General features: G+C 34.8%; 1 protein-coding gene across 1 annotated transcript in view; it reads left to right on the forward strand.

The window, feature by feature from the left end:
• LOC113394249 (uncharacterized) overlaps positions 1–13,900 on the forward strand; it is a 305,225-nt gene that overhangs the window by 191,776 nt on the left and 99,549 nt on the right. Inside the window, exon 4 of the mRNA XM_064217365.1 lies at positions 13,310–13,377. Coding sequence (XP_064073435.1) covers positions 13,310–13,377 — 68 coding nt within the window. The remainder of the gene's footprint in view (positions 1–13,309; positions 13,378–13,900) is intronic.

Raw genomic sequence — 13,900 nt, forward strand, 5'->3', positions numbered from 1 at the left:
GCTGTCGTAGAACATTGCCGAAGTGTCTGGGAGGGCTTCAGAGGAACCGACATATGCTCTCGCCTTGTTGGATCAATGCGACAGCGACTACAAGCTGTGATTGATACGAATGGCGGATAAACTCGTTTTTAATAAAATAAATAAAATTTATTTAAATGAATAAATTTTACCATAATTACTATTTATTTTTACTATTTTATTTACTACTTCCGTCCTGCGGTTTCACCCGCGTTCCCGAAGATTTTGTTTTCCCGGCATTAAAAGTATCCAATATGTTATTCCAGTACATATTCTATCTGTGTGCAAAATTTTATCCAAACCGTTTTGTAAATTTTATGTGAAAGAGTAACAAACATCCATCCATACCTCTGAGAACTCAGCCAGATCCATACACACAAACTGTCGCGTTTATAATATTAGTAGGAAGTAGGATTACTACTATGCACTCTCTTTTATAAGAGACAAGGCAATGTCCTAATCTCCGATGTCACACGAGCATTCACAAAGGACTATGAGGTTTCGTGAAAAGTTGTTAATTATCATACCGATTGACAGCTTCTTCTTATTATTATTGTAGCTTTTAAACGCTATTATACTCTTCGCTAGATGCGACTTATAATGACATTGCGACGCAATATGTCATACTCCATCGGTAAAGCAGGTTATCGCTCATACTGAGCACACGAAAATAGACCTTAAGGTGACGAACCTTTTCTTACCCCGACTGTACATAGAAATCTGTCTGTTTAGACATCTATCTAAATAGATAAATAGTCAGAAAGATCATTTCATTTATTACAAAATATAACAATGCAATATATTAAAATAAAGACACAAAAAAACAACCGGCCCTGAAAGGCAACATTTAATCTACAGTCTAGACTAGGGATACGTATTTGTGTAAAGAAAATATCGTCTATATTATTATTTAACATTTCCCGTGATCCTCTTAAATTTTTTTCCTCGATGTGACATTAAGATTCTTAAATATGATAATTTGCTCCTAATAAATAAGGATTCCCGAAACGAATTATATCAAAACCCTAAAGAATAAACAAAAAACAATCTTATATCAGTGCAATAAAATATAATATTCCATGAAACGAAAATAAGGCCTCCAAAATTGTCATAACAAGCAATAATAGGTTTTATTACAAGGGAATAAAAATCATAGATTGGCTACTCGGGTCAGTAACGCCCGACAAGCGTTCGTGCTGATCGTAATTTGTTTCGTAATGCAATTGATCAAAGCCACGATCGCCTTGATCTATCCCCGATATTTCTTTATGGCAATACTCCTTTAAGTTTCTTAAGATGAAACTTCTCATCATTGCTGGAGTCCTGTTATCGGTAAAGTTAGATACCTATGCTGGAAAATTCCATTTGTTTATTTTATTGTCCAAAACGAAGCTACGCCATTATAAAAAAATATATTTTATTTATAACCTTTAAAGCGAAACTTTATTTTGATTTTTTTACTATTAGGTTTATAGATGCAATTTATATTTAATTAATTCTGCGAAGACGCGTCCATATCGAATCCAATTAACAAGTGGATCACGGGCGTGCTAGAAAGAAGTACGATCGTAATGTGTGTGCTTCTGAGATCCGTGCTCTTAATAGCAAATTTACTCGGATAACATGCAGTTTAATTAGCATTCCATCGAGTAACAAGCTCATGCACTTTTTTAATATCATTATTAAAAACAATACTAGGATCATTAAAAGGTATTTTTATATATAGTAGAGATCTGGCTCATAGACATCCGCACTGCAAGAAATATTAACCATTCCTTACATCGCCAATTTTTTCTGCCTCGCACAACCACTCTGTGGAACCAGCTTTTTCCGCGGTTTTTCCGAACCGATACGACTTGGGAACCTTCAAGAAAAGAGCGTACTCCTTCCTGAAAGGCAGGCAACGCGCCTGCAAGCCCCCCGGTGTTGCAGATGTCCATGGGCGGTGGTACTATCCATCAGGTGAGCCTCCTGCTCGTTTGCCACCTGTAACAAAAAAAACCTAGTGGGGTTTTTTTTTGTTACACCATGTTTTGTTTAATTGACGGCTCACGGTCCTACGCTATTAATAACGCCCAAAACTTTTACTTTTTACCTGGTCCGAACCACTTATTCTATATTTGATTTCCTGATAAAGTTCCGCTGCTGCTGCAAACCATCACAATCATGCTCATAATGATGATAAAGAAACAACTTTAATATATTAATTAATATCTTCTAATATAAGAAACATGCATACCTACACACACACACTCACACACTCACACACACACACACACTCACACAATACGTACCCATTTCATGCAAATATAAATTATAATTAGTGATAAGTACCTATGGTAAATTAAGTTTTGATACTTACCAAAACCTTTACATAGTGCAGAGAATTGTGAATGAACTGCAAGAGGAAGGCGCCTGTGTCTGTAACACAGTTTATACTAGCACGGACACAGACGTTCACTCTGACTCAATAATGTATAGCATTGTACCATCTACATATTATATTATATTATTATTATTAAAGGAATAGAACTATGTATTGAACCATGTAATGTCAGAGTATAAGGTGTCAAAAGATTATGAATAATAAATACTTTAAATACTTATTTAAACTGCTTAATCATCACTACGTACATGGTTCAACCGGAAATTAGGAATTTGAAAATGTTTATGACTCACAAAAAATTCTTTGATCTACCCCAAAAACACAAAAAAACTACGCATGTTCGGGGCCGAGCAGCGAATAGCTATGAGTATGTCATAGTTACTCGTATTTGAGCCTATTAGTATTAATTTTGATTTAATATAAACAATATGACAATCATTGTAGTGAGTACTTTAATTATAGATAGACTTCTGTCAATATTTTTATACTAGCCATCGAAATTTATTTCAATTAAAAAAAATAGTGAGAACAAATGAATACATTAGCAGACTTTAAATCTCCTCTCCCTTTGAGGAGAAGGTGTTGAAGCATATTACACCACGCGGCTCCAATGCGGTTTGTTGGAATACGCATGTGGCAGAATTTCGTCGAAATTAGACACATGCAGGTTTCCCTTACGATGTTTTCCTTCACCGCCGAGCACGAGATGAATTATAAACACAAGTTAAGCACATGAAATTCAGTGGTGCTTGCCTGGGTTTGAACCCGAAATCATCGGTTAAGATTTAACCACGCGTTTTAACCACTGGGCCATCTCGGCTCGGAGTATATTATTTTATATATAATAATAATAAATATTGGACAACATCACATACATTATATACTATGGGCACTAAAGGTTTGAGTATCTTGTAATATTATATGAAATATAACTCAAAAATCATACACTTCTATTAAAAATTTGTTCACGAGAGAAGTCTAGACACCATCAACATAACATAAATGCAGCCACGTTTTTTTTATTTAAAGAACTAATGTTATAAAACTGTTGAGGCTTGAGCTGTGTTATGAGATATCTTTATTGCTGTTGATAAAATCTGAGTTACACGTGTGGAAATCTGTAGCGGAGTTGGTAGTTGGTTTTATTTGTGTACTACACACCTCGGTATTTGTATTAACTTGTTCAGTTACAAAGAGTTAATATTTACTCATAAAATAACTTTTTTTTTTTGTTTTTTTCTAATAATTATAATATTTCTATATTTTACAGCAATCGCTCACACAGATATAGTGATAAGGTTTTTGCAATACTGGCAAAAACAAATCTTCTAATTTGGTTGTCTGTCAATAATTTCGAATCGCTAAGGGATGTGTAGTCACTACGAAGCTGTGACATAGGATCACGATGAATAGTCATTTTTGTGTCTATTTTCCACAATAAAATGTATATAATAAATCTAAGCCTTCTAGAAGTAGAATTGGACCCAAGATCTGCAAACTTATCCCAACAATTGTTATTAAATTTGCATTGTAAAAAAAAATACTGTAATTATCTGAGTGTACATGCCATCGGCGACACCAAATTGATTTTTCAGTATCACTATGATTAACTATTTTATGAAAATAATTATGAATTTGTCGTATGGTCGCCAGTAATAATGATGGTTCGGATGGTGGTGCCTTCCTGTCTAGATTAGATGCAACAAAACATCGGTGACCTAATGTTCTCTGAACATACCTCAAACGTAAGTTCCGCTCTTCCAAATTAAATCATTTTAAGGACCTGATGGAACGAAGGATCAAATAGGCCAACAGTTTCATCATCTCACTCATAGAATTTTTGTGAAGCCGTTTTTAATTTTGCCGTTACTCTCAACAAAGCTTGCAAGCGAGTGCCAATTTTGCGGATCACTTGAGCTAAGATTCACATTTCTGTCACCTCTTCGAAATATAACGATAATTTGTGTATCACGACGAGATTCTGACACATTTGAACAACATGATGTTGTTAATAAATTCCGGGATACAAGCAAAGGTCGAGTTGGCAAAAAGTTTGAAAATCCAATATATAATAACACTTGAGTTATCTCATAGGTAAACAAACGGAGTCCAGTAGCAAAGCAAAAGTCGTCGAATTAATTTAAGAAAAAAAGACGAAGCAAACGTTCACAACAAAATGAAATATGAACAATGACAGAAATCATTCGTGACAATTGACAGGTTCATTGAGGGTTATATACCAAATATGTGACAAGTGATCCTGTATGTTACATAAACAAAATTTTATGTGTCTCAGGTTGCTCTTACAGTGACATATCTGACATATTACAGCCTCTATAAGTTATTATAGATTTTCTTGTACTCTTTTAAGGCGGTAGATTTTTGCGTTACGAATGGTAACCGTGAAACTGTGCGACTGAATACTAAAGCTAGCCCAAAAACGTAAAACCATAAATATAAGAGCTAGCTTGAATCTATCCCATTCTATCTATATCATCAGACATTGAGAGTAAAGAAAGCCGTGATAGAGTGAATGAGAGTGAGTGTGAGAACTTGAGAACTATAATATTTACTACGCAAATGCTTTTCTTCGTTGAGAACGTTCGCCGATACCGAAATTATTCGAAAGGCAAAGAAGAAGAAGACATCCTTAGGAGATATCTTGCAACTATTTAAAACGAATACAAAATTGAATAATGAGATCTGATTACTGATTAGTAACAGTATTTGATCATTGATCGTCTTGTTAGTATATTTGCTTTCCCTTTGTTTAGTCAAGCAATTACGTCCCTTAGACGACGATTATTTATAATTAAACTAAAACGACCAGCCGTGTTCCCTTTGAATCGATAATTTTAATCAATTTGCATAAATATGCTTCGCTTGATGTTCGTGGAAATTATTTACGTACTCATTCTAAATCAAAACCACCAACAGCATAATTTCCAAGAAGGATTAGCCTGAGGCCGATGACGCAAAAGTTTTCCAAATAATATTCCAAGCAGTACAAGAAAAACACTGCTTTCACAGTAAGTAAATATGCCTAGGGCAAGGAAAATAATTGTACATTAGCTTATATAAAAAATAAAACATTGTGACAGTGTGAAGCAAATATTTGTTTCGCTGACATAACTTTTTATTTCAAATGTTGGAAATGAATAACTACTGAGTTTCTTGGCCGATCTTCTCGGTAGAATCTACATTCCGAACCGGTGTTAGCTTTACGTTTTTAATATGACAATTCAATTGTACTTGTAATAGCCTACTTTTATAAATTATATTTTTATTTTAAAGACATCTTTGAGTTACAAAACTTGACTCAATTAAATTAAACGCGTATATAGCCCTCGTCGACAAGTTTGTTGAAATAGATTAAGACGGGAGAGAGTGAGGATTGTTGTTAAGACTAAAGGCATCACTTCAGTTAGCTTTGCACGTTGGTACAGATCACTTTGTTGGTTCAAATATTTTGGAACGTTCGCAAATATATAGATATAGATGTTTTGATTGCAATATGAAATCTGCAAGTATGTCAAATAATCACAACATAAAAAGAAAAATTGATAGGTTTCGTATTTATATGTTTATTGACATAGCAAGTGTGATGTCAATGTCGCCCTGACCGGCCATGGCGACCACATTCAAGAGCGACTAGCGAACTAAGCGGGGCTTAATATTGAGCACAAGTGTATGCTGAAATACAGGTGCACACTCTATTCCCTAAATCTCACAAATCTGACACGTCCATAAAGAGTTCAGGGGCAGGGCCAATGGCTTCACGTGCTTATCGAGGCACGGGAGTGTTCATACAACTTCGCCACACCAGGCCGTTATTGAGAATCTTTTTATAGAAAAGCCCGTAACTTTTTATCGTTTAAAACGAGGACCTCGGGACAATATATCTAGCCAAAAGACCAATGAGACGGTCAATAGCAAGTGTAATAGGATAATAAATATAAAAAATAAAGTTAATAATACGTACGTAGTATCTAAAAGAGAAGAAAAATATCTAAATATTATACAAAAAAATTCGGCCACATGTGTATAAATTCTGCCACATGTGTATTCCACCAACCCGCATTGGAGCAGCGTGGTGGAATATGCTCCATACCTTCTCCTCAACGGGAGAAGAGGCCTTAGCCCAGCAGTGGGAAATTTACAGGCTGTTTATGTTTATATGTTATACAAAAAAAATATATTTTACATCTTTTAAAATTTTATCGTATTTTTTACATACGTAACTTAATCTCGTAACACAAATACTAAAAGTCGTATAAATTTAAAAATTTGCAAGTTTAATATGAGAATACAATATTATATAAAATCATTTTTATTCTACTATTGTCTTACAAAGAGGCAGTGAGGTTGAGAAAAACTCAAAACCAAAAGGTGTAAAACACGGTTCCACGAGTTGGTGGTTCATTTAACAGCTATTTTAAAACTTCAACAGCAATGAAACTCTTAAACCTATTAGTGTCACGTTTCGTCGAAAAAGCTGGTAATTGTCAAGAGTGCTGCGGCTCGCGGTGAACCTGGTCTGAACTAACCGACGCATTTGAGTTTCGATTGTGGACGTTTTATGGACTTTAATCGTGTTATATTTTATATTAATTTTCTACTGTTATTTGAAATAAAATTTGTATTTATATTTAAGCTGTATGTTATAAAGCAACAGTTTTAAAATTTGCAACTACTGAACTAAGGCTTCCTGTCATTTTGAAGAAAATATTTAGGCCTCATTTTATCGCTACTTCAACGCCAGCTAGATTATAATATAACATTTTTAACGTTGCAATGTCTCTTTATTTCAATTTTTATAGAATTACAAATATTATATTTGATAGGGCTATGTTTGAAACCCTTCACGCAAATACAAAAAGTAACCGCACAAAACTTTAATACCCTTAGATGAACGATACGTGAGCTTATGTAATAAATACAAAATAAATCACAAATTTAAATAGAACCATTCTAGCGATACAAGCTGACTGACTGAATAAATAGAGAATACTCAAAATTAGTTCAATAATGCGACGCTACACGGCACCTATCTCCTTTTAAATTCGAATTAAAACTTAATTCCATGACACATGAACCTCTACATCGATATTAAGAGGCAGCCCAATAGATAAAATGCTTGTCGTTTGTTAACCTGCATTTCAAATATAAGTATTAAAACCCTAAACTAACAAAGATATATCTTTTATAACTGACCAATGACCATTCTATACTTTTGGTTGACTATGACGGTGATGGTTAGTACTGCAATCTAAAACTATAATTGCCTAAAAGATGTAAGGCATAATATGCATAAGACATATTTAAACCCATGCCTTCCAGAAAATTTTAGGTAACACAGTTTTAGTATAAAGATACGTTTGCCTAAGCTAGTGGATGCCTTTCTTGTGTGACTCTAACAGGATCATCTTATAGCGGGTTGAAATAATAATAATATATAGTTGGGATATATGATTCCTATTGAAATGCTACCAATGCCAAAAAAAAGTGTTGCAAGGGCCAGGACGCGCAGTCCCACGGCGACGTTGTCGTACAGTGCACCAGCACGACGCGGCAACGTAACGTAGCACGTTACCTCACCGTTCCACGTTGACGAGGACGTGACGTGTAGATGTGGACAGGCCCTTAACTGTGATTTAACAATCATAGTAGTACATTTAAAACTTAGTGAAACTTAAATGAAAATTAGCGACTTCAAGCCCAGACAAGAACCGGTGAACTCTTCATTTGTATTTATCCCTCAACCCATGCAGGGTTGCGAAGGAAAATAGCGCGAGGAATCTGCATGTTCTGGATGAAACTCCAAACATACTCAATAGTAGATCACAGTAGGGGAACATTTACAGACTTGATAGTTTGGTTTTGTTCAAGCCTGTCTGGGCACTAGCCTACCACCCACTCGTCGTATATTCTACCGCCAACCAGTGTAACTACAGGCACAAGGGACATCTTAGGTCCCAATGTTGTTGAGACATTGGCGATGTAAGTAATGGTTAATATTTCTTACAGCGCTAATATTATATATTAAACTAATATTATATATAGGCAGTGTAGACCACTTACCATCGTATAGAAGTATATTTGTTTGTCTACCTATATATCATAAAAAAGGCTGTTTATTTTTATCCTGCTTAAAAATCAACGTATACGATATACTATATATCAAAGCTCTATCATGTACTCGTACGTATAAAATCTGAAACAGGATAATATGCCTTATTTACGAGCATGAATTTTTGCTGTAAAAATATATAATCCATGTAAGCTGAATCCTTCGGTTTATTTTATAGTTAAAGTTGCCACAGAGTGCAATATATATTTTTAATGCTACTATTGGGTTTTTGAAGCCATTGTGTTACAGTATTTACACGCGGAGATAAAACTTTATCTGTATGTCTATTTATACTAAAATTTTTTTATGGTATCGGTTGGCGGCAAATGGGCCACCTGATGGTAAGTGGTCACCACCATCCATAGACAATGGCGCTTTAAGAAATATTAACCATTCCTTACATCACCAATGCGCCACCAACCTTGGGAACTAAGATGTTATGTCCCTTGTGTCTGTAGTGCCTCACGCTTCAAACCGGAATACAACATTACTGAGTACTACTGTTTGGCGGTAGAATATCTGATGAGTGGGTAAAGTCCTACCACCAAGTATAATATTATAAGGCTAAAGAAATTGCTTGCTTGTTTGTTTTGATGAATTAGGTAGGCGGAAAAAATTGTCACAAGATGTTAACATACATCATTCCTTACATCCCCAACGCGCTCCCAACCTTGGGAACTAAAATGTAATGTCCGTTGTGTTTGTAGTTATCCTGACTGACTCACTTTTTAAACCAGAACGCATCAATAGCGAGTTTGTGTGGTGATAAGGTGTGGGTGACACCTGATGGGTTAGAATTCAGCCCTACCCAATTCCATGGATATATTAAGTATGCAAATATATTCCATAGTAAATCAATAAATCAATTCATGTGCATACATTTCAGTCAGCAATTTTGAAATGTTATTAAGTAGATATTAAATAAATATTCGGTAAAGTAAAGGTAGCCGTGATCGCGCTATGGTGGTGGGCCCGGGCAAGCACCAATGAATTTTCATGTGCTTTATTTGTTTATGGCTCATCTCGTGCTCGGCGGTGAGGAAACCTGCACGTGACTAGTTCCAATGAAATTCTGTCACATGTGAATCCTCGAAGTGAAATAAGCTACAAAACCTTCTCCTCGATGTGAAATTTAGAGTCTGTTACTTTTTATGATAAAGTAAACTTTTCTTCAAATAATCTTGAAGTCTCTCATGAGTACGACAAATGCAATTACATATAAATGTCGAGGAGAATAAAAACGTATGATCGATTCAAGCAATATTTTTATCTTTATATATAAAAATCTGTTTAAAGTAAAATGTATTTATCACGGAAAATTCGGTGAGATTATTATATGAAATGGTTAAGGGATGAAACCAAGGCGCTATTAACAGAAAAAATAACAACAAATCTTGCCCTTCGCTTTTAAAATTGGCATGTTTATACTTCATAATTATTAAAAAAAAAAAAAACCTATGTTTCCTCCGAATATTCACGATAGAGATTTATTAAAATTCGAAATTTTATTCAAAGCTCTACTGTATCCAGTTCTTGCGTGTTTTGGTTTTTAATTAGCTGCATTTGTTCCATACCACGAGTACATTTACAAGAGAGCTCATTAACCTATACAGGTTGGTGCGAAGGCTGACATTTTTAAGAATATATCTCGCATTACAAAATAAAATGTATTTTCTTTCGGAGTCTGACTTAATCAGAGAGTTGATGTAACTCATTTATATGTGTATGTTATTTATATTAATTTTCTATTTTATAAATGTCAAGATAAATAATTAAAATGCTCTATTGTGTATTATAAAATTGGAATATATAAATGACAAAAAAGTCACCCATACTATAAATACGACATGTGCATCGGGCCGTATGTAAACGATGTTAGATAAAAATACTATTGGCACTACATATATAAATTTTAGAACGGTGTTTTTCACGACATGGTAACCAACGGTGTTGTTAAATTAAAAAAAAAAGTAAGTGACGACAACCGCGCCGAGATGGTCGAGTGGTTCGAACACGTGTATCTTATTCGGTGATTAGGTATTTAACCCGTTGATTTATGAAGTATTTAATTTGTGCTCAAAATGTATCTCATGTATCTCAGAGCCGAGGTGGCCCAGTGGTTAGAACGCGTGCATCTTAACCGATGATTTCGGGTTCAAACCCAGGCAGGCACCACTGAATTTTCATGTGCTTAATTTGTGTTTATAATTCATCTCGTGCTCGGCGGTGAAGTAAACATCGTGAGGAAACCTGCATGTGTCTAATTTCAACGAAATTCTGCCTCATATGTATTCCACCAACCCGCATTGGAGCAGCGTGGTGGAATATGCTCCATACCTTCTCCTCAACGGGAGAGGAGGCCTTAGCCCAGCAGTGGGAAATTTACAGGCTGATTATGTTATGTTTTTTATGTTATGTATCTCATGCTCGGTGATAAAGAAAAACATTGTGAGAAAACCTATGAGTTGGATGTAAGTCTGCCACATATGTATTCAACCCGCATTACAGTAGCGAGGTAGAATAAACTATCAGATGACACGTTCACCTACTTACTTTTTAAAAAAAATGAATTCCCTCATTTGGTGGTGAAATGCACTCAAAATAGTAAACCTTGAAAATGAAGTCGATAAAGCTGTGCAAATTTCACATCGGTATATTTTTCATTTATTAACAAAACCAGATTTCAGAGAAGTGTATTTTTTTTTTTTTAAGATTATTTCAACATTAACAGCAAAAGTCTATCATGTGAGGGAAATGGCGCCCAACATTAAATCAAGATACATGGCCACTACATCAAACATTTGTCACAAGCATCGTCAGTTATCATATCAAACGCAGCATTGTCATAGCATTTGAACACAGCATAACATGCCTTTGATACAATCTATTTATCCTATTAGCTGTAAATCGCTCAAAACGGTTTTTGACCCTCGACGCAAAAAGAGAGGGTATATAAGTTTAACGTGTCCATGTATCTGAGTATCTGTCTGTGGTATCTCAGTTCCCAAACGGATGAACCGATTTTCGTTAAGTTTTTTTTTTTGTGTAGATAATATTATCCCGAGTGTTCTTAGCCATGTTTCATGAAAATCTGTTCAGCCGTTTGAAAATCAGCAGCTCTATAGTCGATGAGGGGATCTGACTACCTTCCATATGGCCTATCGATTCGAAATTTGTTTAGTTTATAATTACGAATATATTAAAGTCACCAATCAGAGAATACAATTACTGGTATAAGTACGTCGTTTCATGTGTGCTACGTGTATTTTGACATAAACATTATATAATGTTTAACATGCTAATTTTAGTTTGTTATTTACCGTAGATAGACAAGCAAATTAATAAATTGTATCCATCTAAACTGGTTAAAGGAATACCGCATTCTTTCTTGCTTATACATATTGGCATTCCGAGAAGTATAACACACTTCTAACATCATCAATACACTTGCCAACCACTCGATACACTGACTCACTCACGCTTCAGGCCAGCTCGAATTATTTGAATTTACGTTTGAAATAACAAACTATTACAATTCGTCGGTAAATCGGAGTAGCAGCCGACCAGACCCCAAACAAAGCTTCACAACGATGACACAAAGCCTTCCCACCGGGGACAGAAAATGCCTTAAATTATATTCGCAATTGAATATATGAATACCAAACGTATTTCAAAAATTCATGACTGGCGTATGTCTTGTTTCGGAAATCTACAAAAATCCACCACGTTAAATGAAATAATCGTGAGGAAATCCGCACGTGTCGAATGAAAATCTGACACATGTATATCCGACCCACCTGCATTGGAGCAGCTTGTTGTAAATAAACTTCAAACTTTCTCTTTGAAAATGGCAGGACGCCATAGTACATACGCCCATTGGTACGTTCAATCTTTAAATATACAGCATTAGAACTATACAGAAACCACGAGCAGGAGTACTCGTAATTACTACTAATTATCTGAAGAAATCTATAGCTTAATTGGAACAAAATTAGAATTTTAATTACGAAATTTTGCTATTATTTTTTTTTCTTACTAAAGGCAAAGTCATCGGTCTTAAATAAAGAAGAAAGCTGATCTCGTGGGCAAAAAGTTTAATAATCTACACAGAGATCGAAAGATAGTATTTTTCTTTTCTTTTATATAAGCTCTTAAGCAGTTTTTTTAGTTCCATTATATTGTATATATAATGAGTTTTTATGCTCGCAACTTGGTGCATTAGTAATTATATCTATTACGAAAACAGACAGACAGGTAGAGCAGCTGACCATTCAGTACAAACAAAATGATTTCTGTTGAAGCTGGACTTTGCGTCTAAACTCTGGGTTCTTAGATGTCCTATATTACGCTTCTTCATTCGTGCAAATGCTATGTTATTAAAAGTTAATAAAGTAATTGAAAGTTTTTAAATGTAATAACTACATACATTTATAGAATCTTTGGTAAAAAAATACCTTGTTACGTAAAAAGAACTTCTGTCACAGGAGATCTATCACAGGTTAGGAACTAAAATCTAGTGAGTTATTAGAAATGACTGATACTTTGTGTAAACTGAAAGAAATATTTCATTCCATTTACAGTCACGTCATTCCAATCATCAGAATTTTGAACCAGTTATGGGACTGGTTCAAAATAAAAATTTTAAAATTTGCACAAACTTGGGTGCTGAAGACTGTACGATGTCGAATGACATATTGTTCATTTTGAAACACGAGTTAAACGAGTGAAATCTGTTTGTTTATTTATCTTTTAATGTGTTTATCTCTTTGTTTCAGGTTACGTTATAGAAAAACGACTAGCGCCACCATTTACCAAGTGTTCTTTACTAAAACTTTAAGACTAGGTAAGTTCGAGATTTATTTATAACATATTTCGTTTCATTTAAGTATTGATAATGTAAAATTATTAATTTAAATTTTCTTCTGTGCGTGTACTTGTATGGAAGAAGAAGACATGCTGCGCCGACCCCAAGTAAAATTGGGATAAGGGCAGGAGGATGATTATGCGTGTACTTGAACTCCTCTTAACGGTCGGAACGATTTCGATGAAATTTTTTTTTGTGTTGGGCTCTGGGTAGCTTACATTGGATCGGTAGGTTACAAATCTGTCTTTGTTCTAAAATTTTTATTTCACCCAAATGAAGACGGGCAGGGCATAAATTTCACAAGGGCCTTCACAAAGCTCTAAAAAATAAAACTTTTTAGATGGTAAGTGAAGAATCTGAGATAAAGAACCTATTCCACAGAATGACATTACAAAAAAAAAATATAGTCATCAAAAATATTGATCACGATGGCTAACAACACGCTCAGGCGGAGCGCTTGTGGCAGACTTGTCAAGATACTTTTTTTATTTCGATTATACTT

The sequence above is a fragment of the Vanessa tameamea genome, chromosome 16 (genome assembly GCF_037043105.1).
Source record: "Vanessa tameamea isolate UH-Manoa-2023 chromosome 16, ilVanTame1 primary haplotype, whole genome shotgun sequence".
Classification (NCBI taxonomy): domain Eukaryota; kingdom Metazoa; phylum Arthropoda; class Insecta; order Lepidoptera; family Nymphalidae; genus Vanessa; species Vanessa tameamea.